The sequence below is a fragment of the Amphiprion ocellaris genome, chromosome 18 (genome assembly GCF_022539595.1).
Source record: "Amphiprion ocellaris isolate individual 3 ecotype Okinawa chromosome 18, ASM2253959v1, whole genome shotgun sequence".
Taxonomy (NCBI): Eukaryota; Metazoa; Chordata; class Actinopteri; family Pomacentridae; genus Amphiprion; species Amphiprion ocellaris.
In genome coordinates this window covers 6215228-6242809 of record NC_072783.1, presented here as the reverse complement: position 1 = coordinate 6242809, position 27582 = coordinate 6215228, and the positions used below count along the sequence as shown (strand labels likewise).

At 45.0% G+C, this 27582-nt stretch overlaps 1 protein-coding gene across 4 annotated transcripts in view; it reads left to right on the top strand.

Moving 5' to 3' along the window:
• Positions 1–778: 778 nt before the first annotated feature.
• The window catches only part of tcerg1l (transcription elongation regulator 1 like), a 45313-nt gene continuing 18509 nt past the window's right edge, over positions 779–27582 (top strand). Inside the window, exons 1-5 of one of the 4 annotated variants that reach the window (XM_023265256.3) lie at positions 779–936; positions 7555–7769; positions 9256–9342; positions 9992–10136; positions 19116–19235. In XM_023265256.3, coding sequence (XP_023121024.2) covers positions 7569–7769; positions 9256–9342; positions 9992–10136; positions 19116–19235 — 553 coding nt within the window. In that variant the 5' untranslated portion in view covers positions 779–936; positions 7555–7568. Of the gene's footprint in view, positions 937–5253; positions 5991–7554; positions 7770–9255; positions 9343–9991; positions 10137–19115; positions 19236–27582 lie in introns of those variants that run through there. The other 3 variants (XM_023265258.3, XM_023265257.3, XM_035945933.2) reach the window with 3 other exon arrangements.

Here is a 27582-nt window from a genome sequence, read left to right as displayed (position 1 = left end):
ATAATACTAATAATACTACTAATAATAATAATAATAATAATAATAATAATAACTTTATTTATATATGTAACACCCATAAATTGCACTACAAAGTAGTTGGCAGTATTTATAGGGTTAACTCAGTGCAGTTTTGTCGTTGTGCCAGCAGAGTGCGCAGTAGTGCTGCCGAGTTCTTTTTCTACTTTTTTAAAAATTTTTTATTTACGGCAGAGACTAGAGCAAGACGTATTTTCGTCGGATCGTGTTGAGCTGGTAACTTCTCTAAACGTTTAGTTCCAGGTATTTTCCTTTGGAGTTTTTGCATTGTGGAGACTTTTACCGCTGAGAAAGCAGAGATAAACTGCTGAGTGATATCTTTCTTATTGTTTTCCGTTGGATTAAGCTCCGGTGAGTCCACTTTTATCTTACATTAGCTTAGCATGCTAGCTAAGTTCGCCACGAGGTTACGTTGTGTCTGTATGCAGCGTTATGAATCCTATTATTTATGTTGATGCAAATCTAAAAAAAACAGTCGGAGACAGACAATGAATGTATCTTGTGATATGTTTAATTTGATGAAAATATGGTGAATTCTGTGTTGTTTACTGAAAGCTAATGTTATTGAGTTAATTCATTTACACAGCTTTATGTGTTGTGTTTTCTGTTATCACTGAATTCATGCTTCAAAAATAGAGAAATATTATAATGTACAGTGAGTGGAGAGATATAGATTGTAATTGTAAAACAACTGCTGTATGCAGGCTGTTTTTTTTTGATACTGTTTAAAGTGGATGCTGAATGGAGAGCCAGATTCCAGTGAGCTTCGTAAAGTGAGGAGTGGATCAGCGTGGAGGGTGGGAGACCTGGACTCTGCTTTGTTGGGCGGCAAAGGAAAAGGATGCACTCGTCTCTTCTGAAATCCAGCTAAGACATTTTGAACAAAATCATATTACCTGGGTAGGTAAACTGAACTGAACACACACACACACACACACACACCACACATTGTCACACTGTCCATTTTTAAATTTTTTTGTCTATTGTTTTCCAAGTGCACTTGATAACAGATTGTTTATACTTACTGGTAGTGTTCTGTTGGAATTAGTACAGAGTTAAATGGTCATTTATCAGATCCCCCGATGGTTTGTGATCAGTTACAATTTAAGGTTGATCATTTTAAAATAAATGTCAAATGAAAGCTGTTTAACTAAAATATTGTACTTGTCCAACTATCCTTCTTGAGCGAACCTAAAGTTACCACTGCCAGAGATAAAGCCCATATATATACATGAAATTGTATTATATTTTGAGATTAAGCTTCCTATTGTAGTAATAGTTCATACTTTGCTACATATAGCACCTTTAAGTCAAAGTGCTTTACAGGGCAAGCAACAGATAAATTACAATGAAATGATAACTGATAAAAGCAATGGTTGAGAAGACACAATAACAACAATAAAACTGATAAAAACAATATCTAAGAAGACACAAGGGCCATATGATGGCCCAGTGCCATTTCCAGCTTTATATATGTGTTATGGAGGTTTCACAGTAGAAACTCAAAGAACCAAAGACTCCAGCTGTGATTCCAGTCAGTCTAACTGATGAACATGGTTCTAAAATGAGCTGTGAACAGCAGAACATTCTCAGTTCTGGACCTATGGACTGGGTCTATCTATGTAAACAGTTTATATTCTTGGATGCATCACCACGGTAACCACTGGTGATACCGCGACGTGTTGGAAACTGTTGTGTTTCCATGGTGACAATAAAAGGAGAAAAGGGAGATAATTGTGTTTTAGGAAACACTTTAACCAATCACAGCGGCTGACAGCCGGGGCTTCAGGGGAATAATGGTGTGTTTTGCGTTGTCATGCCGACTGCAGCTTATTAAACAGCTTTCATCATCACAACATGTCAACAGAAAGATGGAAAGATGGAGGATAATAGGAGAAAATGGAGGGTTATAGCTCAGCCTCTCTCTGTTTTTCTTTCCTCTCAGTCTCCAGACTGAAACAACTCAATTTCACCCCTCACTAACACCGTGTGTGTGTTCGAGTGTGTGTGACCAGCACTCATTTAAAACAATGACAGAACGCCAGAGGAGCTCCAAGAGAAATGATTCACACAGACTCTGTTTGTCCATGAAAGACAGAAAGCCGTCAGTCATTCCGTCAGGAAGCCTCTGGTTCCTGAAGCTCTGACAGCATCCTGCTAACCGTCTCAAGTCGAACATCTCAACCACCCGAGTCCTGCTGCTTTTACTGAAACTCTTCAGATTACCTGATGACTGAGGATCTGCACAGTCTTCACCATCCTTATTCTGACACCTAAAGCCAGTTCTAGGTTATTAATCTTCTAAACTCCAGGCAGTGGGTGGGTCTCATTCTTCTTCACTGAGGTTCTAAAGTCCTGCTACTCTGAGGAACCAGAACATCATGAAGGAGAGAGAACTCAGAGATGTCTTCTGGCACCATGACACAGAACGACATCGATCAGAGAAAACGTGTTCAGAACTAAAAACATATCCAGACAAGATTATTATCTTTGGAGAGTTTTTAAGGGGTTAGGGTTGTGTGTGTGTGTTTATATTTTATATGTATATGTGTGTGTGTGTGTGTGTGTGTATATATATATACACACACACACACATATATGGGAAGTAAAAAAAAACGATGATTCCTTCTGATTTTCCAGTTTGTGGCTGTCAGGGTCTCTTCCTGCTGTCTTCTCCCTTCTTCTTCTCTTCCTCTTTCTATCCTCAGCTGCCTCTGGTCCTCCTCCTCAGCTGCTCTCCTCTCTCCTCCTGGCTCCTCTTCCTCTTCGCTGCTCCTCTGGCCGAGCTGCTGATCCTGGTCATTGGATGCAGCTGAGCTTCATCACTAATAAACACCTCTGTATGAGGTCACTAATACACATCTCTGTATGAGGTCATGAAACAGTGAAACATGGTTTGTCTTTTCAACATAAAGATCGTGTTTATTTTTCATCATTTCTTCTGGTCATGGAGGAGCACCTGTGGTTTATTGGGTGCTAAAATAAACAAAAGATTTGAAAACACTTTCTTTCCCCACAGCAGCCACTTTATTAGGAACACTTTCTAATACTAGACTGGATCCTCCAGTTCCTTCAGAACTACTTTTCTGTGGCACAGATTCAACGAAGTCCTGCAAACGTTCCTCAGAAGTTTGGGTCCATATCGACTTGTTCCTCTACATCCTGAAGCTGCTCTGCCAGACTGATACCTGGAGACCGTGGAAAACTCATCAGCCAATCACAGTGCTCCTCGGTCTCCTCCACCGCTGAGATGTTTCCAGGAACTTTATTTCTCCTCCTTAACACTTGTCTGTCCTACTTCCTATAAATATTTGTTCACAGGATTCGAGTTTGAGTTGATTTTCAGACACTGAGGCGTTCAGGCTGAATCCTTGATGAATGCAAATCCTCCCGTCTCTCTTCCACCTCCACCAGGGATTAGCAGCTACACAGAAACTGCTAAATGCTCTCTGATGTCCTCTGCTAATTTGAATTAATTGAATCAGTGGTGAAGCTCCACTCGGCTGCCAACCAGGGAAAATCATTCATCACGTTCTCAAGTTCTGCCAGTTAATAAGCTTCAGTGTGACACAATTCAAATCTGGGCAGAGTTCAGTGAATCCTCCTGTCAGCCGGATTGTATCAGCTGCAGTTCAGGAAGGACAGCTGTGGAAAAATGCTTCCTGTGTTCAGATGTTAGGATCCAGAACCAGGAAGGTTTTCAGTCTCAGTAACATTCTGATCTAGCATGTTAGCAGGGTTAGCATTTAAGGCTATGTGATTGTTGTGAATCAGGTATATATATAGATATATATAGGTTATACATTTACATTTACAGTCATCCCCCATGATGCTGCCACCACCGTGCTTCACATCATGATGCTGCCACCACCGTGCTTCATGTCATGATGCTGCCACCGCCGTGCTTCATGTCATGATGCTGCCACCACCGTGCTTTAATCATGATGCTGCCACCACCGTGCTTCATGTCATGATGCTGCCACCACCGTGCTTCACATCATGATGCTGCCACCACCGTGCTTCATGTCATGATGCTGCCACCACCGTGCTTCATGTCATGATGCTGCCACCACCGTGCTTCATGTCATGATGCTGCCACCACTGTGCTTTAATCATGATGCTGCCACCACCGTGCTTCATGTCATGATGCTGCCACCACCGTGCTTCATGTCATGATGCTGCCACCACCGTGCTTTAATCATGATGCTGCCACCACCGTGCTTCATGTCATGATGCTGCCACCACCGTGCTTTAATCATGATGCTGCCACCACCGTGCTTCACATCATGATGCTGCCACCACCGTGCTTCACATGGTGGTGGCTTCCACATGTCTTCTGGTGAACTCTAGTCCAGATTTAATTGGAGCTTTTTCCATCAGAGTCTTTCTCTTTGTCTCCATGAAGCTTTGACTGGTGAAGAACAGACAACGGTTGTTGGATTAACAGTCTGAAGCTGGAACTCCTTCAGAGGAGTCATAGGAGTCTTGGTGGCCTCCCTCTCTAGTCTTTCAGGTCTTGAGGACGTCCTGCTCTAGTCAGATTTATTTATGTTCCATCTTCCTTCATTTCTTAATGATGGATTTAACCGGACTCCTAGAGATCTTCAGGAACTTTAAATGTTCTTGTTTCGTTCTGACTGATGCTTTTCAACAACCTTTTCTCAGAGTTTCTTGGTTCTTCAGTCTTCATGGTGTAGTTCTATCCAGGAGTTCTGATCCACCAGAGATTGGACCTTCCAGATCCAGGAGTCTTTATCCTCCAATCACTGACCTCAGATCATCCATTAAGGACTTCTAGACTAGCCCAGTTCCATCAGAGTACCTTTAAAGGAGGAGAAAACTTCTGAATCTCTTATTTTACATTTTATGTCTTTAATTCATTGACATTATTGTAGTAAAAAGCAATAAAAGAGAAAACTTCCAAAGGCAGTAAATACTTGATTGCTTTACTTCTATTATTATTATTACCATTTCATTATTACCGCATTATTACTGTTATTATTACTATTATTATTACTACTGTTGAACTGCTTCATGCATGAATTATTCAAAAACTAAACTTTAAACACGTTCAACTGGATTTATTCCAGTACTGATTATAGTGAAACGCGCGCGCACACACACACACACACACACACACACACACACACACACACACACACACACACACACACACACACACACACACACACACACACACACACCGGGAGCGGCTCTTTTATCTCACAGCAGCTCCATTTACCGGAGCTTTAATCGGTTTGTACCGGACAGGACGGGGAGGAGGGGGGAGGTTCCGTGACGACGCTCAACTGCACGCGGTCTCCGGTATTTTTCTACCAACAGGCGTCGCATCGCCGTGACTCTCTGTCCGTTAGAACCGGGACTCTCTGTTAGAACCGGGACTGTCTCTCCGTTAGAACCGGGACTCTCTCTCCGTTAGAACCGGGACTCTCTGTTAGAACCGGGACTGTCTCTCCGTTAGAACCGAGATTCTCTCTCTCCGTTAGAACCGGGACTGTCTCTCTCTGTTAGAACGGGGACTGTCTCTCCGTTAGAACCGGGGCTGTCTCTCCGTTAGAACCGGAACTGTCTCTCCGTTAGAACCGGGACTCCCTCTCTGTTATAACCGGGAATCTCTCCTTTAGAACCGGGGCTTTTTCTCCGTTAGAACCGGGACTGTCTCTCCGTTAGAACCGGGACTTTGTCTCCGTTAGAACCGGGGCTCTCGGTATTTTAACCTCACGTCGTGTCTACACCATCTCCGTTATCGGAGGGGAGGATGATCTGCGGACCTCCGTGAAGCCGGAGGAGCGAGCCGCCGCTCGGGACGTGACTGGACCGGAGGGTCGGTGTCGCCGGTCAGAGGACGAGGTTACCGGACAGCAGGTGGAGGAGCTCCGCAGGTGACACAGACTGAAGCCGTTTACCAGCTGGGATACTCCCGTCATGTGCAGGTGTTTATATTCACACTGATCAGGAATCGGTCACCGATGATCAGTGACGATCGGTGATCGACCTCTGGTGATCACTGATCAGGGATCGATCAGGGATCAGTGATGATCAGACATCAGTGTTTAAAAAAATATCTGCTTCAGTTTTATTGTTTTAGAGAATTTAGTCTGATTTCATAAAGTGTGTGTGTGTGTGTGTGTGTGTGTGTGTGTGTATGTGTGTGTGTGTGTGTGTGTGAGTGAGAGAGAGAGAGTGTTGATCATGTGCTGGTTGTGTCTTAGTTGTGTTTCTGTGTTGTGTGTGTTCGTAAGATCAAAATAAAAACATTGATAGCACATAAATAGAGCATTAATAGAACATTAATAGAATATTAATAGAACATTAATAGAGCATTAATAGAATATTAGTAGAGCTTTAATACAGAATTAATAGAGCATTAGTAGAGCATTAATAGAACATTAGTAGAACATTAGTCTGTATTAAATGTTGATCATCATCCAGACAGAGATGAAGGTATCAGGACGAACATAAACATGTAGATAAACATGTGAAGGTGACATGATCAATAGTTTTTATTGATCAGGGAGCTTCTTACAAACGTCGATCAATGTTTGCTGTGAGCAGAAACTTGGAAATAGATCGTCCTCAGTTCACCTGCAGACATGGTTCTCCATGTTTATATCAGGGTTCCGTCTCTATGTGGTCAGGACTGGTGCACGGACATATAGAACCCAACAGAACCCTGATATAAACATCGGTCTGGATAACAGGAGGAGATAGAACCCAACAGAACCCTGATATAAACATCAGTCTGGATAACAGGAGGAGATAGAACCCAATTAATGATTGTTATTTATTATTGATACAGGAGGTGTATATGCTACTGATGCTGATAGTCTTTATCAGCTATTGATTCAGCATTAGTGAGTTATTGATACAGCATTTATGTTGCATGATTGATGAAGGAGAACTAAAGTATTGACGAGGTGCTGATGCAGTATTAATACATTCCTGTAGTGGTTCTCATGGTAATTCAAAAACAGTTTTTAGGATGTTTTCTGTCAGTCACAATCAATCGGGTTTAACCAGTCAGGATCAGTTAGTCTGGATCAGTCATTAAGGATCAGTCAGTCAGGATCAGTTAGTCAGGATCAGTTAGTCAGGATCAGTTAGTCAGGATCAGTCATTAAGGATCAGTCAGTCAGGATCAGTTAGTCAGGATCAGTCATTAAGGATCAGTCAGTCAGGATCAGTTAGTCAGGATCAGTCAGTCAGGGTCAGTCAGTCAGGATCAGTTAGTCAGGATCAGTCAGTCAGGATTAGTTAGTCAGGATCAGTCAGTCAGGATCAGTCATTAAGGATCAGTTAGTTAATATCGGTTAGCCAGAATCAGTTAGTGAGGATCAGTCAGTCAGGATCAGTCATTAAGAATCAGTTTGTCAGGCTCAGTCATTAAGGATCAGTTATTAGGGATCAGTCATGATCAGTCGGTCAGGATCAGTGAATTGGGATCAGTCTGCTTCTGCTTGTTGGTGCTCCGTCCTGATCGGTGTGTTTGTTGCACAGGTGGTGATGTCATCATGATGCTGCCAGTCTCCAGGGTCAAAGGTCAGCCAGTTGGCATGGTAACCAGCACCACACCCTGGCTGTCCATCAGCAGTGATCCCGCCCCTCAGTGGTTGTGGATGGCCAGCTGGTCAACAGCCACATACCAGGCCACGCCCCCTCTGGTGTTCTACCCTCCAGCTGTGTGGGTACCTGAACACACACACCTGATACAGGTAACACACCTGATACCTGAACACACACACCTGATACAGGCAACACACCTGATACAGGCAACACACCTGATACCTGAACACACACACCTGATACCTGAACACACACACCTGATACAGGTGACACACCTGATACCTGAACACACACACCTGATACAGGTAACACACCTGATACCTGAACACACACACCTGATACAGGCAACACACCTGATACCTGAACACACACACCTGATACAGGCAACACACCTGATACCTGAACACACACACCTGATACAGGTGACACACACATCTGATACAGGTAACACACCTGATACAGGCAACACACCTGATACCTGAACACACACACCTGATACAGGTAACATTCATTTGTTATTTTTCTTCCATGACACCTGAACTGATTAAAATCTGATCATGGAGATGTTTGTTTTGAGCTCCAGATCTGTCAGGATTTCACAATAAAACTCTGTCAGACTTCCTCTGACTGCATAAATACATAAAACTATTAAATCCAGTTTAAATACTCTGAGAAGCAGTAGTTGTATTTGTGATCTGATGGATTGTACGGATGTTATTTAAAGAATGGAATCAGTAATATCCATATTGTGAACTGGCAGCTGTAACTGTTTTTGATTCAGCTGAGAGTCACACGCTTCCCAGCATACCTTGTGGTCGACTCAGTCTGGTGGGTTTGTGGTTGTGATCAGAGCCGGCTGGTCAGCAGCATTTACAGCAGCTTCATAGAGGAGAACCTGGAGATCAGAGGCTGATGGTGGGTTTCTGTGAGAAGTGACGATTCAGAGGGTTTATCGTCTCACGTCTCTTGTCTCATCTGAAGTGTCTTTAAGTGCTGCTTCCTCTGCAGGCTGGAGATAAGATGAAACTTTAATGATCCCTGAGGGCAAAGAGAATAATTGTCTGTTAATTATTGGTGGCGTGTTAATTATCTCATGCAGCTCTTCTTGAATTATCTCTGCTTAAACTCCAGTGACAGACTTTAACGTATTATCAGCAGACCTTCTCATGTGTTTGTCTTCAGCAAAGAAAACTGACTGAAGTCCTAAAATGTGACATGAGGCTCTGCAGAACCAGAATCCGCTTTTTGGAAGAAGCTGCAGGTTGTTCTCCAGTCACAGTGTTGGATGTAGAACCTGCTCAGAAACCGCACAGGAGCTCTGGAGACCCCTTCAGCTGGTTGGACTGTCCAACATGAGCTTCTTCTGGCCTCTAAAGGGCCTTTTACTGCAGAGGAGAACCTCAAGAAGGGTTCTGGTTCTGGTTCTGTATGTGGTTCTAATGGTTCTTCATGTGATTCTGTTAGTTCTTTATGTGGTTCTAATGGTTCTTCAAGTGGTTTTATTAGTTCTGTATGTGGTTCTAAGGTTTCTTTAAATTATCTGGTATTTTGTGGTTCTAATGATTTGTCCCTCAGTCTCTGATGGTTCCTGTGGTCGTGACTTATGGATCTAATGGTTTCTGTTTGTGGTTTCAGTGGGAACGTCCAGCAGTTGAAATTGTTCCTCTGGTTCCACCGTTCTACCAGTCTTCACCTCTTCATCCTTGTCATCCTCAACCCAAGGTACGCTCTCACACAGACACACAGACACACTTGCCGGACACTGACATGATGCTAACATGACGCTATCACCATCATGCTAACATTATGCTATCATCATGCTAAAACGATGCAAACATGACACTATCATCATGCTAACATGACACTTTCATGATGCTAACATGATTCTATCATCATGCTAACTTCATGCTAACATGGCGCTATCATCATGCTAACATGATGCAAACATGGCGCTATCATCATGCTAACTTCATGCTAACATGGTGCTATTATCATGCTAACTTCAAGCTAACATGGCACTATCATCATGTTAACATGATGTTAGCATGACACTATCATCATGCTAACATAATGCTAACATGGTGCTATCATCATGCTAACATGTCACTGTTATCATGCTAACTTTATGCTAACATGGTGCTATCATCATGCTAACATGGCACTATCATTATGCTAACATGGCGCTATCATCATGCTAACATGTCATTGTTATCATGCTAATTTTATGCTAACATGGTGCTATCATCATGCTAACATGGCACTATCATCATGCTAACATGATGCTAACATGGCGCTATCATCATGCTAACTTCATGCTAACATGACACTATCATCATGCTAACTTCATGCTAAGCTGATGCTCTGTTTGCAGTTCTCTGATGGGTGGATCTCTCCAGAGGAAATGGGCGTGTTCTTGCGGAGAGACAAACCTCTGCTGCTGACCAATCAGGTCATCCCAGGGCCTGGTGGACGAACCTCCAGGTCCCGCCTGCTGCTGTGTCCATCTCGACGCTCAGGTAAGAGGTCACCTGTTGCAGATGGACGTATGTTTGCGTGTTTTTAACTCATGTCATGAAGATCATGTTTGGCACCGTCAGGCTGACATGTTACATGTAGATGACAACATGTCACGTTACATGTAGATGACAACATGTCAGGTGTTTACCTGTTGGCAGCACACCTGCAGCATCTGCTGCATGATGTCGTCCAATCAGAAGCATTGTGTTGTCTCCGGACTTGGTGTGTTGACTGATCGTCCAATCAGATCAGACGGATTTTCTCCTTCTGAAAGGCGGGGCTTCCTGTAGCCAATCAGCACACAGCCCGTCTGGAACTGAACCAGGGACTCCTGGAGGTCGGATGTGTTCTTGGATGCTGCATTCAGGTCTGTCATGTTGCTATGACAACAGAGCTCATATCTGAGAGGTAATTGGCTGTGTGCTGCTGGAGGTGAATTTGTGTGTTTTCTGCTGGGACACACACACACCACTGCCATCATGTAATGTGAGGATGATTGGTGGATTTGAAGTCACTCAGTGGAGCATGATGGGAAATGCGTGCAGTTTCAGATCTGGGACTTCAGACGTGTTTCATCCACAGCGACCTAAGATGGACGGCTGGTCAGACTCTGGAATATTCTCTCCATCGATGAACGTAAACCTCATTTAAAACACTCCGTTCTTCTCTCGCTTCTCCTTCAGTCAACTAACTGGTTTTTAATGTTCGCTCCCTGCATTTTCATCTGTTGTTGTTTCTACTTTCACTTTCATTACAGCAATATTATTGCTTTCATGTTTTTTCAGCTTTCATACTTTAGTCTTTCCTCCAATGTATTATCCTTTTTATTCCTCTATTTCACCATATTCACTGCTTTGTTGAATAAACTGGTGTCCATCTCCATGCCGGTTAGTAGATGACTGTATGTAGCAGAACCTGGTTTCCCTCAACTCAAAGTCAATGTCATCAACGTACTTTAAAAGTGTCACTCCATCACTGCTACCATCAACTGTCCTGATGACGTCTCAGAAACACATTCAGTGGGTGGAGCTTCTGGATCAGTTTCTGAATCGCTCTGATGTTACAACGTAGCTTTACAGTGATGGAACAGAGTCATGGTGAGCTGGTGTTCTGAGCTGCAGAGAGGCAGGACCTTCTAGAAGAACCAGCAGTTACATCTGAGACATTTTAGTTTAGCTTAACAGAGCCCTGTGTTTAATGTCACCTTGGTGGATTTAAAACCATTTAAAGGCCTGTCCTGTATAACACCAGTGTGCAGAAACTGTTGGCAGTATTTAAAGTCCATGAATAAAATCTGAGTCTACTTAGAGTCTAAAGGAATCAGACTTCCATGCAACATTTATGACTCTAAGTTCTCCATTTTGTGAAGGTTCTACTGGTTCTCAGAGCTTCAGGATATTCATTAGTCCACTGAGTTCTTTGTGTCAGCGTTTAGTTTTCATCAGATGGTGATGGACTGATACATGTCGCTCCCTCAGGGTTCACCGGAGTTTCTGCTGGTTTATGAACCTGCAGATCTTCTGCACATTGAACAGTGTTGAACAGATCAGCTCGGACATTCAGGCTTTCTAACTGGTGGAGTTTATTTCAACCTGAACCTGTCTTTTACAGACTCTGCTCAGTTAGCCTGTTAGCGTCTTACCTCTGCTGCAGTTTCATTAACACCTTTAGAGGCTGCAAGTGTTGTTTGCATTTTGCTAAATTTATTAGAAAGGATTTTATTGAATCCAGTTTCAGTCCAGAAAGAGGAGCCTCTTCCACATCGTCTCACAGATGGAAGTCTCAACACTATGTTCCTTCATCATCTCCTGCAGACTGGTCTTTCACCAGCTCAGATGTTCTTGTAGTTTGAAGGAGCTCTGATGTGTGTCTTTATATTACTTATGGAACGACAAGGTAAACAACATTTGCTCCCCAAGTTTCTCCTTCAGACAGCTCCTCCACAGCCTTTAGCAGCTTTACCAGAATACTCATGTTTCCTGCTGCCTTCACAGCTGAAGTCAGGGAACAAATGAGACCTATTTCTCCCTCCAGCATGTCCCTAACTATCTATCTGCAGGACCACACAGCTGGCAGAGCTTCTTCTGGGTGTTGCAGGCTGTAGTGTAAAAGGTCATCTCTTTGTTTGCACTGCGATCAGTGTGACGTATGCTGCGCTGCAGAGGATTGTGGGTCAGAATGACCAGAAAAGCATGCTGGCTGCAAACTGTACCATCTAGCTTCATGTAGGAGGACGTGCTGATGTTTTTGAGCTGCTGTATACTGGGACATGGGAAGTCTGTTTCCATTCTGCATAGTGCTGCATTTGGACGTGTTTTCCCTGCGTTTCAGTGTGAACAGTTCTGGAGCATGAAATGGTGCTGAGAGACCAAACGTTCTTCTTGCTCTTCTTGGTGCAGTCAGAAAAGGCCATGACTCTGCAGGATGAACTCTGATAGACGCCACACTGTGTCTTTCATTGAAACAGTGCTAAAGCAGAGACTGACACAGATTTTAATTTCTCAGTTGGTTTTCACTCACAGACATATTGGAGTCATCTGTTTCCCTCTGCAGTCTCTCTGCTAAATTGTTTGAGAGGATGCTCAGATGCAGTTGGAGGCTTCTAGAAGCCAACAAATGCAGATTAAATTTGCTTTTATTTTGTTGAACGTGGGAGTGCGTTCGTGTTGTTGATGTTTTCTGGCAGAGGCTCAGTTTCTTTTCTGTTTATAGTTTGTCATGATTGATTTGTCTCAGATTGTCACTACATGCTTACAGATGGAAAACCTCTCCATGTAAAATTCAATTCTGCTAAACCTGGACTGAGATCCACAAACAGCATGGCAGGAATTCAACACTCGTGATGTGCTATAAAAAACGATGACGCCTTTAAAACAAAGCCTGAATGTGCTATTATACAACCAGGAGATGAAGGTGAATAAAACAAAGGGCCAAACATTTTCAGTTCTTTCTTATTTTACCTACAGCCACCAAACATCAGCGTTCATCTTCAACACATTCAGTGTCATAAACTGCAGTTTGAAACAAGCAGGAACATCAAAAAACACCTTTGTAGAGAAACAACAAGAAGACAAATGGTCCAGCTTTGAAAAGGAGAAGTCAAGACGCGTAGCAGAATGGAAACATTAGGTTTATACAGGTGAGACATCAGGTTTATACAGGTAAGACATGTTTATACAGGTGAGACATCAGGTTTATACAGGTGAGACATCAGGTTTATACAGATGAGACATGTTTATACAGGTGAGACATGTTTATACAGGTGAGACATGTTTATACAGGTGAGACATCAGGTTTATACAGGTGTGACATGTTTATACAGGTGAGACATCAGGTTCATACAGGTGAGACATCAGGAATATACAGGTGAGACATCAGGTTTATACAGGTGAGACATCAGGTTAATATAGGTGACATCAGGTTCATACAGGGACAATAGGTGAAGTTTCCATTTAGAGAGAGTCCACCTGAACACTGTATTCCAACAAACGATCCGTCCAATCAGAAGAGAAAATGTCCTCCACAATATTGCAGTTTAAAATCACAGATCTGTTGTGTAAGACTAGATGTTGATTTCCCTCCTTGAGACCCCTACTAAGACTGTGGGATGGTCCAGTGGGTGAGGACATCCTCTGGGTTATCCAGTGGGCATCCTCCTTCCTCAGTGTTTCGCTGATAGACCCATGACACCTTCATTGGGTTCAGCAGTGAATCCCAGGTTCACCCCCTAGATGCCATCTACTCACCTGAAGGCCCAGGTGGAGTCCTTTCTCTTCATCCACAGCCACTGACTTCCCTTTTCAGCGGCTCTGGAGAGGTCCTTGATCTCCTGCCGGTGGACCTTCCCACGTACTCTCATCTTCAGGAGAAGCCTGGGTGTCCAGGTGGCTATGCATCCTCCTCAGCCTACTTCGACTGGTCGGACCCTCACCTTCCAGCTTCGCTGTTCTGCATCGGCGAGAAGCTCCATATATCTCAGCTTCTTGCACTCATAGGCCTCCTCTACTGAGCTCTCCCAGGGCACCGTGAGCTCTAGGAAGTAAACGTGTCTAAGCGAAGCTGAGCATAACACCAGGTCTGGTTGCAGGTTGGTGGATGTGATCTCAGGTGGGAAGCAGAGCTTTTGGTCCAGGTCTACCAGCATCCTCCAATCGCAAGGCCAAGAGGACCCTCACCCTCCTGGACAAATGTTGTTTCTTGCCATTGGGTTGACGTGGGTGTAAGGGCGTGAACACTCATCCGCTGCGTCTCCAACACTAGTTCTAGACACTTAAGCACCTGGTTGTACCACCAGGTGTGACAGCCTTGAGTGAGGCTGGTCTTGCAGCCCACTAAGATGTGTTTGAGTGGAGCTGGAGTTGGGCAGAGTGAGCATGTATGTATTTTAAATCCTGACATTCCCCCTGTATGGAATATTAGGAACATTTTCTCAAATGGAAAAGCTTTCAACAGAAGTGTTAAAACTGCATCGGTGAGGCTTCACTTGAATGGAAACATGATGTCTTTGTGAAAATGTGCTTCTTTAATATGAGATCTATCTTAGTTGAAATGAAATGTGACTGTCCTGATCTGGGAGAATCTTTAACAGCTCAGGTATGTTTTCCGCCATCAGCTCATTGTACCACCACAGGCAGACACCTGATTGGCTGCAGTACCAGCACTATCCTACAGGTTTACCGCATTCTCCACTGGCTCATTCATAGATGAACATGAGCGTCGCAACAGTTTAATGAAATGAGGACAGCTAATCCCCTCTTGTTTCAGATGTCGTCACCACCGGCGACATTTTCAGCAGACTGTCGTCAGTTAAGGTAGAAACTAGTAACAGCAACAACCCAGTGGATGTTCAGAGGTTTTTAAACTGCATTTTAATGTACAACAGGATGTTCTGCTGCAGTGCGATGCAGTACGCTAAATACTGCTCACATTCTGAGCATTAACTTGAACTACAGATTATTAATGAGCTCTTTGATCTTGGTAAATTCATCATCACGAGTGTTTGTGTACATGAGCTGAGCATCGTGCTGCATGAAACATCTTTACACAGATGTTTTATTGTTGCTGTGAACAGATTTAGGTCAGTGTTTCCTGAAAGGAGCACAAACATGTGGAGGCGGACTGATCTGCTAACACATTCTGGACACACAGATCTGCGTTAAAGCTGGAGGTACGTTAGAATATGACTTCAGTGAAACCCAAGGTTACACCTTCATCACAAACTGAACATCCTCTGCAGCGTTGTGGAACTTCCTCATTCATTCTGGACCATGCCAACTGTTAATGATGGACTGTAGGTTTTTGCAGCGTGAAAATCGAACAACATACTCATGATCTATCTACTGTCAGGAGTCTGAAAGGTAGTGGAGCTAAACATGTGAAGTTTGTCCTGAGGGTGGCGCTAGAGGAAAGATGTAGGGACATTCAACAAAACATGTATCTGTGCACAAGAAACTCTGGAAACCATTGAAGCTCTGATTAGTTCTTCCTGCTGAGCTGAAAACCATTTAGACAGACAAACAGACACCCCCCGAGGAATCGCCACCTTATCGCGGTGGAGGGGTTTGAGTGTCCCTGTGATCCTGGGAGATATCTTGTCCGGGGCAATAGCCCCTGGTAGGGTCTCCCAAGGCAAATTGGTCCTGGGAGAGGGACCAGACAAAGAGCCATTCAGAAAACACCCGATGACAGCACACAGAAGGCAAGCCGCTACCTCGCCCGGACCAGGGAAACCGGGGCCTCACCCTGGAGCCAGGTCTCGGGGGGAGCTCGTCAGAGAGCACCTGGTGGCCGAGCCTTGGGGCCCCGTGGGGCTTGGTCGGGCACAGCCCAAAAAAGTAACACGGGGTCGCCGCCCGGTGGGCCCACCATCCACCGGGCAGGAAATTGGGGTCGGGTGCTATGCCAACCAGACAGTAGACAGGAGCGGGTGTCTAGGCGTACCGCCTGCTGGTGGCGTAGACTAGCTCTGGGGACGTGGAACGTCACCTCACTGGCAGGGAAGGAGCCCGAGCTGGTGCAGGAGGTGGAGCAATATCGGCTAGATATAGTTGGGCTCACCTCCACGCACAGCAAGGGTTCCGGAACCAGAATCCTAGAGAGGGGTTGGACTCTCTCCTTTTCTAGAGTTGCCAAGGGTGAGAGACGCCGGGCAGGTGTGGGGATACTCAAGAGCCCCCGGCTGAGCGCCGCTTTGTTGGAGTTCTCCCCAGAGAACGAGAGGGTTGCCTCTCTGCGACTTTATGTTGCGGAGGGGAAAACTCTGACTGTTGTTTGTGCTTATGCACCGAACAGCAGTTTGGAATACGTGGCCTTCTTGGAGTTTCTGGGTGGTGTCCTGGAAGGGGTACCACCCGGGGACTCCATAGTTCTGCTGGGGGACTTGAACGCTCATGTGGGCAATGACAGAGAAACCTGGAAGGGGGTGATTGGGAGGAACGGCCTGCCCGATCTGAACTCGAGCGGTGTTCTGTTATTGGACTTCTGTGCTAGTCATGGACTGGCTATAACAAACACCATGTTCGAGCATAAGGTTGCTCATAAGTGTACTTGGTACCAGAGCACCTTAGGCCAAAGATTGATGATCGACTTCATAATCATATCATCAGACCTGCGGCCGTATGTCTTGGACACTCGGGTGAGGATAGGTGCAGAGCTGGAAGCTGATCACCACCTGGTGGTGAGTTGGATCCGGTGGCAGGGAAGGATGCCGGACATACCTGGTAAACCCAAATGTGTAGTGAGGGTGAACTGGGAACGTCTAGCAGAGGACCCTGTCCATGGGGTTTTCAACTCCCACCTCCGGAAGAGTTTCTTCTGCATCCCGGGGGAGGTTGGGGACGTGGAGTCTGAGTGGGCCATGTTCAAAGCCTCCATTGCAGAGGCGGCTGTTAGGAGCTGTGGCCTGAAGGTCACTGGTGCCTGTCGCGGCGGCAACCAAAAAACCTGCTGGTGGACACCAGTGGTGAGGGAAGCCGTCAGGCTGAAGAAAGAGGCTTTTCGGGCTTGGCTTGCTCAGGGGTCTCCTGAAGCAGCCGACAGATACCGGTTGGCCAAAAGGGTGGCAGCTGCGGCAGTCATGGAAGCAAAACCTCAGGTGTGGGAGGAGTTCGGGGAGGCTATGGAGAAGGACTTTCGGTTGGCCTCAAAGAGGTTCTGGCAAACCGTCCGACGCCTCAGGAAGGGGAGGCAGGGCTTTGCTCAGGCTGTGTACGGTCGGGGTGGAGTACTGTTGACCCGTACTGGGGATATTTTCGGGCGGGGCAATGGAAAGAGCACTTTGAGGAACTCCTGAACCCGGTAAACACGTCCTTGGTGGAGGAGACAAAGCCTGAAGGCTTGGAGGAATCTTCGTCCATATCCATGGCAGAGGTCGCCGAGGTAGTTAAAAAGCTCCTCGGTGGCAAGGGGCCAGGTGTGGACGAGATCCGCCCTGAGATGCTGATGCTCTGGACATTGTTGGACTGTCTTGGCTGACACGTCTCTACAATGTTGCATGGCCATGGGGTACGGTACCGGTGGAGTGGCAGACTGGGGTGGTGGTCCCCATTTTCAAAAAGGGGGACCAGAGAGTGTGTGCCAACTACAGGGGTATCACCCCCCCGCCCCGGAAAGTTTACTCTCGGGTGCTGGAAGGGAGGCTCTGACCGATTGTCGAACCTCGGATTCAGGAGGAACGATACGGATTCCGTCCCGGTCATGGAACAGTGGACCAGCTCTTTACTCTTGCGGAGCTGCTGAGGAGGTCATGGGAGTTTGACCTGCCAGTCTACATGTGTTTTGTGGATCTGGAGAAGGCCTACGGCCATGTCCCCCGAGGGGCTCTGTGGGGGGCACTGCGGGAGTGTGGGGTACCGGGCTCGCTGACACGAGCCATTTGGTCCCTGTACAACCAAAGTGAGAGCTGCATCTGCATACTCGGCACAAAGTCAAACACGTTTCCAGTGGGTGTTGGACTCCACCAGGGCTGCCCCTCGTCTCCGATCCTGTATGTGATTTTCATGGACAGGATCTGAAGGCACAGCCAGGGTGAGGAGGGTGTCTGGTTTGGGGGCCTCAGGATCGCATCTCTGCTTTTTGCAGATGATGTGGTTCTGTTGGCTTCCTCACATCATGACCTTCAGCACGCACTGGAGCGGTTTGCAGCCGAGTGTGAAGCGGCAGGTATGCGGATCAGCACCTCCAAGTCCGAGGCCATGGTTCTCTGCCAGAAACCGGTGGATTGCTCCTTCTGGGTTGGGGGGGAGTTGCTTCCCCAAGCGAAGGAGTTCAACTATCACGAGTGATGGGAAAATGGAGCAAGAGATGGACAGGCGGATTGGTGCAGCGTTAGCAGTAATGCGGGTGTTGTATCGAACTGTTGTGGTGAAGAGGGAGCTGAGCTGCAAGGCAAAGCTCTGAATTTACCGGTCCAACCCTCACCTATGGTCATGACCTCTGGGTAGTGACCAAAAGAACAAGATTGCGGATACAAGCAGCTGAAATGGGCTTCCTCCGCAGGGTGGCTGGGCTCAGTCTTAGAGATAGGGTGAGGAGCTCAGACATCTGGAGGGAGCTCGGAGTAGAGCCACTGCTCCTTCGCGTCGAAAGGAGCCAGTTGAGGTGGTTTAGCCATCTGATTCAGATGCCTCCAGGGAGACTTCCTTTGGAGGTTTTCCGAGCACGTCCGCCTGGGAGGAGACCCCGGGGTAGACCCAGAACTCACTGGAGAGATTATATATCTTGTCTGGCCTGGGAACGCCTCGGGATCCCCCAGGAAGAGCTAGAAAGCGTTGCTGGGGGGAGGGATGTCTGGAGTGACCTGCTTCGCCTGCTGCCTGCGCGACCCGACCCCGGATAAGCGGTAGAAAATGGATGGATGGATGGATGGATGGACAAACAGACAGACAGACAGACAGACAGACATCTCATTGGTTATTTGGCCTCATTAACCTTGACGTGTCGTTGATGAGTTCAGGAACAGAATCTTTTTCTGTGTCCAGATCGAGTTAGGAGAGATGCTATGAAGCCCAGAGATCCTGAACCAGAGGACTCTTCATCCTCGTCCATCTTATCGGTGTCTCCTGGCCACCTGCCTGTCCTCACTGCTCCTCCTCCAACAGGTGAGTCACCTTTTCTCTCCAGCTTAGATATATTCTGCATTCATTAATTCATTAATTCATCAGGTTTTTGACCAGAACAGTCAATGATGCAGGGTGAGATCTGTGAAGCAGCTGACAGAAGAAAGCTGAAGCTGTCATTAAATAAGACGTGTGTTAACACCACTCTGCTATCTGCTTCTGTTCTGACTGATAGCTTTGTTTTTGCAATCACTGACTGTACTCATGCTAACAACAATCACATCGACAATATGCATTCATGGAAACAATGGTTAGACCAGCCTTGTTTTCTTCTATTTCTTGTTCATTTTAATGCCTGGTACCACTAAAGGTATATTACCTGAAGAATACAGTGAACAGGACTTTAAAAGCAGCTGATTCCATGATACTTTATGTCCCATCTCACATGCTTCAGCTTCAATGTATTCCCAGGGTATATAAGAGGACATTTCAAAGGCCGAGAGTGGTTTCCTGCTGACATTCAAGTAGTAGCACAATTCAGAAGTTGTCAGCTCTCACATAATTCCTAAAACTAAAGAATTATGTGAAGTCACAAAGGCAGCCATCATGAGTGAGAGACAGGTAGTGTAAAAACTGAAGATCTCCAAGACAGCTGTTCATTACACAAGAAAAAACAAGCCGAACAAGGTTCTACCAAACCGCTAGCTGATCGTGTCAGGAAACGTCTTTCTACCCACCAGAAGACCGTCACTCATCCGTTCCTGTCAAGAATCGTCCTCAGATCTCCAGGGACCTTAAAAATGAGTGGGCACTACGGAGAAATGGGACTTGTTGAGCAAGGACAGTTGGGAAGCAACTTGTTGAAGCTGGTCTGAAGTCCCACAGGGCAGGAAGAAGCCCTTCATCAACGAAAGGCAGAGGAAAGCCTGGTTACTCTTTGCTGGGATCTCAAGGATTGGACTGCTGATGATTGGGCTAAGGTTCTCTTCAGGAATGAATCCAGTTTTCAGTTGATGTCCACTCCAGCCAACTTACTGGTTAGGAGGAAGCCTAGAGAAGCCTACAAACCAGACTGTCTGCCCCTACAGTAAAACATGGGGGTGGATCAGTGACCATCTGGGGTCTTTTCAGTCTGGGTGGAACAATGTCAATGAACCAGGTCATGTTTGGGACTACTCTGGAAAACAGTCTTCTTCCATCAGCTGGAAAACCCTTTCCTGCCTTTAATGACTGGATTTTCCAAGAAGACAATGCCCCTTGCCACATGGCGAGGTCAGTTAAAGCCTGGATGGAGAACCAGAACATTGGAACCATACCTTGGCCTGCCCAATCACCACATCTAAATCCAACTGAAAACTGAAAACCTGTCATCAAATGCTAAATGGAGAACCGCAAGCCCAAAAACAAAGCAGATTAGTTAGAATTAGTGCAACAGGAATGAGATGCTCTGACAGCAGAACAACGTCAGAAGCTGGTGGAGAACATGAAGAGATGCATGGCTGCAGTCATCAGAAACTATGATTATGAATCAGTATTAACTCCTATGTGGATCATGAGACTGAAACAGACAGAAAAGAAAACATGGAATCCTAAAGGCTGTTTTTGGCAGGACAATGCCAAAGCTATTGATGTAAGAACTTAAGTGATTTTGGTTATGATCAAGAAAACCATGGAAAATGTCTGATATCAGCTCTGAAATTAAACTCTTATCAGATATTTTTGTTGTCATCATTGTATTTGTCCAAACAAATGTACCTTTAGTGGTACCAGGCATTAAAATGAACAAGAAATTTAAGAAAACAAGGGTGGTTTAATCATTCTCTCCATGACTGTATGTTTCTGGCTTGATAACAAATTCTGGTTCTGGTGCTATAACGGGCCGTACTTTAGATTTGGGATCTATTACCAGCTTTGGGTGTGTTTCTGGATGATTTACTGACTCTAGATCTGATGGAGAAAAGAAATTGGGCTGTTCAGGCACCTGCAGCTTTAAGCAGACAATAAACCAGGTCCTGGTCCTGGTCCAATTAGCCAACAGATGCAGGAGTTGAACCTGCTGCTGCAAAAATGTTTTTATAACTAATACATGAAAATAAGGATGATGAAGTTGACGTGTTTCAGTCTAATTATTTCAGTCTAGATCCAAACCGTCATTGTGCTTTTAGTGGCAGCTGATTTAACTGGTTATACTGGTTAACAACGTGGCTGAATTGGTTTTGATGTGATCTGTCTCAGCAGCGACCCTGTGGTCGCAATCAGCTGATCCAGTTTAGTAACACTGATGTTGCAGATATTTTTGCTTCAGTTTTATTATTTAACTGCTGCTTTAAAAACGTCATCATTTATTGATCATGATGGGATCAGAGATGGGTCCACTGAGGCGATGCTCCTCTCTGCTTAACATCCCGCTGCTGAACTGCCGGGGCTGAATGCTATCAACATCCAGTACCCGACTATGTGCTACAAGCTTTTTACCACTTCAAACTGAAAGAAGTTAGTCAGGTGATTCTGATTCATACCTGAGCAAGGTAGACGTCTGCAGCTGCATCATGGGATATGTAGTCTCTGGTACAGTGTTGCTGTCTGACAGATTCTATCACGTCCTCATCCATCTGTTGTTCAGCTGCACTCAACTTCTGTTTTTCATTTTTCCATTTTTTCCAATTAACATTCAGCCTGACATGATTTCATGCTGCTGTGGATCTGCAGCCCCAGCATCGGCTCTGGTTTCCTGCAGCAGTGAGACAAATCTGCAGCTCAGCGTGTCATTATTGAAAATAAACTAACAGCAGCATAAACTCCAACCAAATGATAAACAACAGCAGGCAGTCGAGCGTCCAGTCATGCATATCAAAAACTAATCTTTTCTCCAGATTTTATACTTCAACACCAGGCACCAGTGACTGAGCTGATTTTATTAGAATCTACACCTGATTAGAACCATGTTACTGTTACTGTTTCAGTCTATCAACTTTGAACACAACCAGTTTAAAACCAAACAACTAAACTTCCATTGATGCCATGTTTGAGACAATAGTTCAAACATTAAAACACTAAAAACTCATCAACGTAGCATTCTGGTTAGAGTTAGAGTTAGTAGGGTAATGGTTAGTAGGGTTAGAGTTAGGGTTAGGGGGGTTAGTAGGGTTAGGGCTAATGGGGTCGAGTTAGAATTAGTAGGGTTAGTAGGGTCAGGGTTAGTGGGGTTAGAATTAGTAGGGTTAGTGGGGTTACAGTTAGGGTTAGTAGAGTTAGGAGGGTTAGGGTTAATGGGGTCGAGTTAGAATTAGTAGGGTTAGTAGGGTCAGGGTTAGTGGGGTTAGGGTTAGTAGAGTTAGTAGGGTTAGGGTTAATGGGGCTAGGATAATCCATGAGGTCCAATAACAAAACTCAGGTTCAGATCAGGCAGTCTGTTATTGTCAATCAGTTACTGCTAGGGTTCTCCATTACAGTCCATATGAGTGTGTGTGTATGTGTGTGTGTGTGTGTGTGTGTGTGTGTATGCATGTTTGTGTGTGTGTGTGTGTGTGAATAATTAAGCTTTACCAGCTTTTCTAAAATGTAAAGTAGCTCATTACACTGCTGTTTGATTATCCTGAAACTGTGTGTGTGTGATTTCTCTGAGGCTTTGTTTAATCTTCTTCCCACAATCCTTTGCTCCTCTGATCCAGATGTGTGTAGCTGTCTTCCTGTTTCTGACACAGTGGATGATATATTTGCGTCAGACATTCTGTATCAATCAGTTCTTAGACATTGTCCTGAACACCAAAGCAGTGGCTGGTGCAGAGGGAAATTTTGCTGTTTCCATTTCCATTCTGCTTTTTCTAAAGCAATATTTCAAATATGTATAAAACACAGTTACTGAAGAGAAAAGATTCCCTTTTAACAGGAAATAACCTCTGACAGAACCGGCAGTGAGGTCAGTAACAGATCAGAAACCTACGGCTCTGCTGACAGATACCTGTTAAAAGGTATCTTCATGCTGCCCCTTCATGGACATGTGGAACCAGCCAGCTTTACCGGCTGCACCAAACACTGAAGTTCTACTTCTGTCTGCTCCTTCTCAGAACAGAATGCATCCAGATCATCTGCTTTTTTCTTCTTTTTACATTCTTGTAATTGCTGAATGTTTGGTGTTAATAAACACACTGTGATAGACTTTTAATAACTAAAAGGACATTGAGGATGTTAAAGAAAGAAAGGCATAAATGTCTTTATTGAACAGTTAATGTTGTCCAAAGTGCAGCAAAAACAGAAAACCTCAATTAGATGAATAATTGTTGAGAGAATTCTCTGTCCTCCTTAGTTTTTATAGCTTGTGGGCTGGTCCATCTGTTGGAGAACTCACCACAGTTCTACTGTCCATCTCTTACAGTGTATTCCAGACTGACTCTGTGATGTTAATATCTGGGTTCTGTCTCTTCCTGTGATCCAGACTGATGTTTATATCAGGGTTCTGTGCACCGTTCTGTGTAGCAGCAAATTGATGTAGCTCCGTTGTTGTGTCGTTTCTTAAATGTTTTGAAAGTGTCTGTTTTGTTTTTTTTGTTCTTTTTACTGGAAACAATGTGCATAGTTGGGAGAAGAATAGCATACACAAGGGGCAGCGGACTGAGACCAGAGTTAAACATCTCATTCCGAGTTGAAGAAAGCATTCAGTGGACAGAGAGCGGGTGCTAAGCTAAAGGCTAAACTCAGGGCTAGGAAGTGGAGATACAAATCTTTTTAACCATCGATCCTCATGGGTAACATCAACTCTTCAACCAACTCGTGAGGTGCTAGAATCACCTGTAAGGACCTAGCCTCATGTGTTTCACAGAGACTGTCTGGCCAATAACATGTTTGACTCGTGTGGATCCACCTGTCTTCACTACATACATGTGGACAGAAACTCAAGAGTGAGTGGAAAAGCAAAGATGGAGGTCTGGTGCTGTTAAGTAGATGGTGTTACCCCCGTCATAGATTTACTGTCTGGATGTCGAACTTTTAGCAGTCAGTCTGAGACGTTATTATGTCCCGAGGACACGTCGTTGCCATTGTGGTTTAAATCCCACCATGTGCTGCATGGGCCGTCACTCACGAGACCATTAGAAGGACATAGACTTTAGACACTGATGCATTCATTGCAATAACAGGAGATTTAAACCCTGCTGACCTCACCTCCCATCTGACTGGCTTTGTACAGCATGTTGACTGTCCCGCAAGGGAGCAGAAAACAGAGAACATGGAGACTCCATGCAGAAAGAAGGCCGGGACACAAACCGGGGATCTTCTAGCTGCGAGGCGACAGTACTACCCACTGATCCACCGTGCAGCCCTCCAAATGACCCAGTACTCTAAAATTCTAATTTTTAAGGAACCAATTAGTTTTAAGTTTTTAATGACTTTTTTAGGATTAGATTCATATTTGGCTGTGATTAGCAAGATTTCACAAATGGTTCACTACCTGACTGACACACACACACACACGCACACACACACACTGTGTCAGTAAACTCACTGATCTCTGTTGTGTTCAGAAGCAGTTTGATAAAGTGACTCTATAAACTGAGAGCAGAGTTTTATTGAACACAAACATACACACAGACACACACACACACACAGACGCACACACAGACACACACACACACACAGACACACACACACACACACACACACACACACACACACACACACACACACACACAGAGTTCCCTTGAGTGTAATTGGGTATTTTCAAGAGGACAGCTCATAGCTCATCTTTACAGGGTTCTGCTTTGTACATCAAACACACACACATAAAGACACACACACACACACACACACACACACACACACACACGCACACACACACACACACACGCACGCACACACACACGCACACACACACACACGCACACACAGACTGTGTGTAATTGGCTGAGCTCAGTCTGTATTGATAAGCAGCTGATTGATTGAAGGACCTGAAATTGAGGTAATTGGCCACAGGAGCCATTAACACTGTGTGTGTGTGTGTGTGTGTGTGTGTGTGTGTGTGTGTGTGTTGTGTGTGTGTGTGTGTGTGTGTGTGTTGTGTGTGTGTGTGTGTGTGAGCCAAACAGATTTTTAACTGAGACCAAACTGTACTGAGATCAGCTGAACATGTTGTGCTGAAGGTGGCGCTGCAGAGCCACTTCCTGTTCCTCCTCTGGACGTCACATTCAACCGACTACTTTCTCTTCTCCATCCTCAGACTCAGCAGCTCATTTCTTTTCCAGCAGTGTTTTCCAGTTTGATTCTGAGGTGTTCCCAGGCCAGATGAGCTATGTGGTCCCTCCAGAGTTCTTGGTCCACCTGGGTTCTTCTCCTGACTGAAAATGATCCTAACCAGAAGCTGAACGGTCTCAGCGGGATCTTTAAAGGAGCAGCGACACTGAGTGCCTCATGGTGTCTCCGAGGCTGAAACCCTCCAGAAGAAGCTCATTCCAGCTGCAGTGTGTCCAGAGCTCCTGACCAAACGTTGGACCGTAGATCTGTCTGTAAACAGAGAGATGTGGCTTCTGGCTCAGCTTCCTGTTCACCACCACGCTCTGGTACACAGCAGACGATCCCTCTGTCCATCTCAAGATCCTTTTTACCGTCACTGAAAACAAGATCCTGACGCTTTAAACGTCAGCAGCTGCCTTTAGACAAACATCCCAGCATGCATTTCACCATCCAGTGGTGCTGGTCCAGTCAGAATGATGGCAGACTCCTGTCACATGGTCAGTTCAATACAATAACGTACATTGAGTCTCTCTTCATGGTCATCCTTCTGGACAGGTCTTTGTTTTTAAAGCAGTGTGGTTTCTGACAACATTCGCTCAGCTTCTAACCTGGAACGACACAGAAATAGCAACACCAGCAGGTAGAAACGCAGTCTGACAGGAAAGACTCGTCTTTGTTCTGAAACGTTCCTCTGTCTGTTCGTCTGCATCTTGTTCAGCTGATTAATAAATAACTGGAAAACATTCAGCTGATTAATAAATAAATGAAGCATGTGAATAAGACATGAGAGAAAAGGTAAAACTGCTGCACTCCTGAATTTTTCAAACAGAAATTCTTGGCATTCCTGTCGAATTCTGGCAGTCAGTCAAACATGAATCTCTTTCTGGTTCTGATCATTATTGATCCGGATTATTGATTGATTAAGAACAATTAAGTCTGAAGGCCTCATGGCTCATCTTCACCATAACTGCTCTTCTAGAACCTTTAGAACCTTCAGAACCTTTAGAACCAGAGGCTGAACCAACGTTGAACTCCTCTAGCTTTTTATTTTTATTTCACTTCAGGACAAACGTCATAAATTATCCTGACCGACTTTCTGGGTTTCAGAATAAAATTAGCAATCACTACCTCAGTTTAGAACTGAGCACACACACACACACACACACACACACACACACACACACACACACACACACACACACACACACACAGCAACACAAACATACTGTGTTAATTTGCTGAATAATTTCACGGCAGGTTTTCTCGTTACCAGACTGGAAATCACTGATCAGACACACAGCAGTCTGTGAATTTTAGTCCGTTAATAATTGAATAGACAAAGTTTGAGGGAAAAAAATCAGATTTATGTCAACATTTCCACCTGAGCAGCTACAACCTTGTCTCCATCATCTTGATCATCTTCATCAGATAGGATGAAAGCATGTAGGAAAAAGTCAGAAATGTACATGAGCACTGTTGAAGGACCGATTCTCCGTATATGTTAAAGATATTAAACAGAATCTTCCATGTGTCTGAACGCGTTGATGATGCAGCAGAGCTCTCCATGTGGTCCACTGGGACTCGTGTTGGTTGGAGAGTCTACCGTCATCAGAATCACCAAATCCCCCCACTGATGGCTCCACTCTACTCCCCGACCCGATGTCAGGAACCCATCATCTCTGACCAGCATATCAAACCACTAAACGTCCTTCATCGTTTATCATAGATCCATGCAGACGTGACTTCTGTATGGGACGGCATCCCAAACACTCAACATCCATCCAGAATTCTGCTGGCCACCTGCTCACAGAACCCCACCTTCAGACCCTTCACCGGCTCCCAGTAAACCCACTTCAACTTCGTCCTCATCACCTCCAAAGCTCTCCTGTGAGGTCTGGTGTGAGCAGTGCTGCTGGGTTTCTCAGTATTTTTCTGCCCAGTGCTTTCAGCCCTGCAGAGGATGAGCTGTTCTCCAACAGGAATCCTCCTCCTGTTTCCACTTCCACTGGGTTGAGGGAACATCCCAGAATCGAGCTGACCCTCCTAACCAGCTGAAGTCTCCTCAGCAGGAAGAATCTGCTCTGTCCTAATTTATGATGTTGGATGGTGTTGTCAGATTAGTCTGGTTTGTTGTTCAGGTGAACATCCAGCTACTATTTAGAAG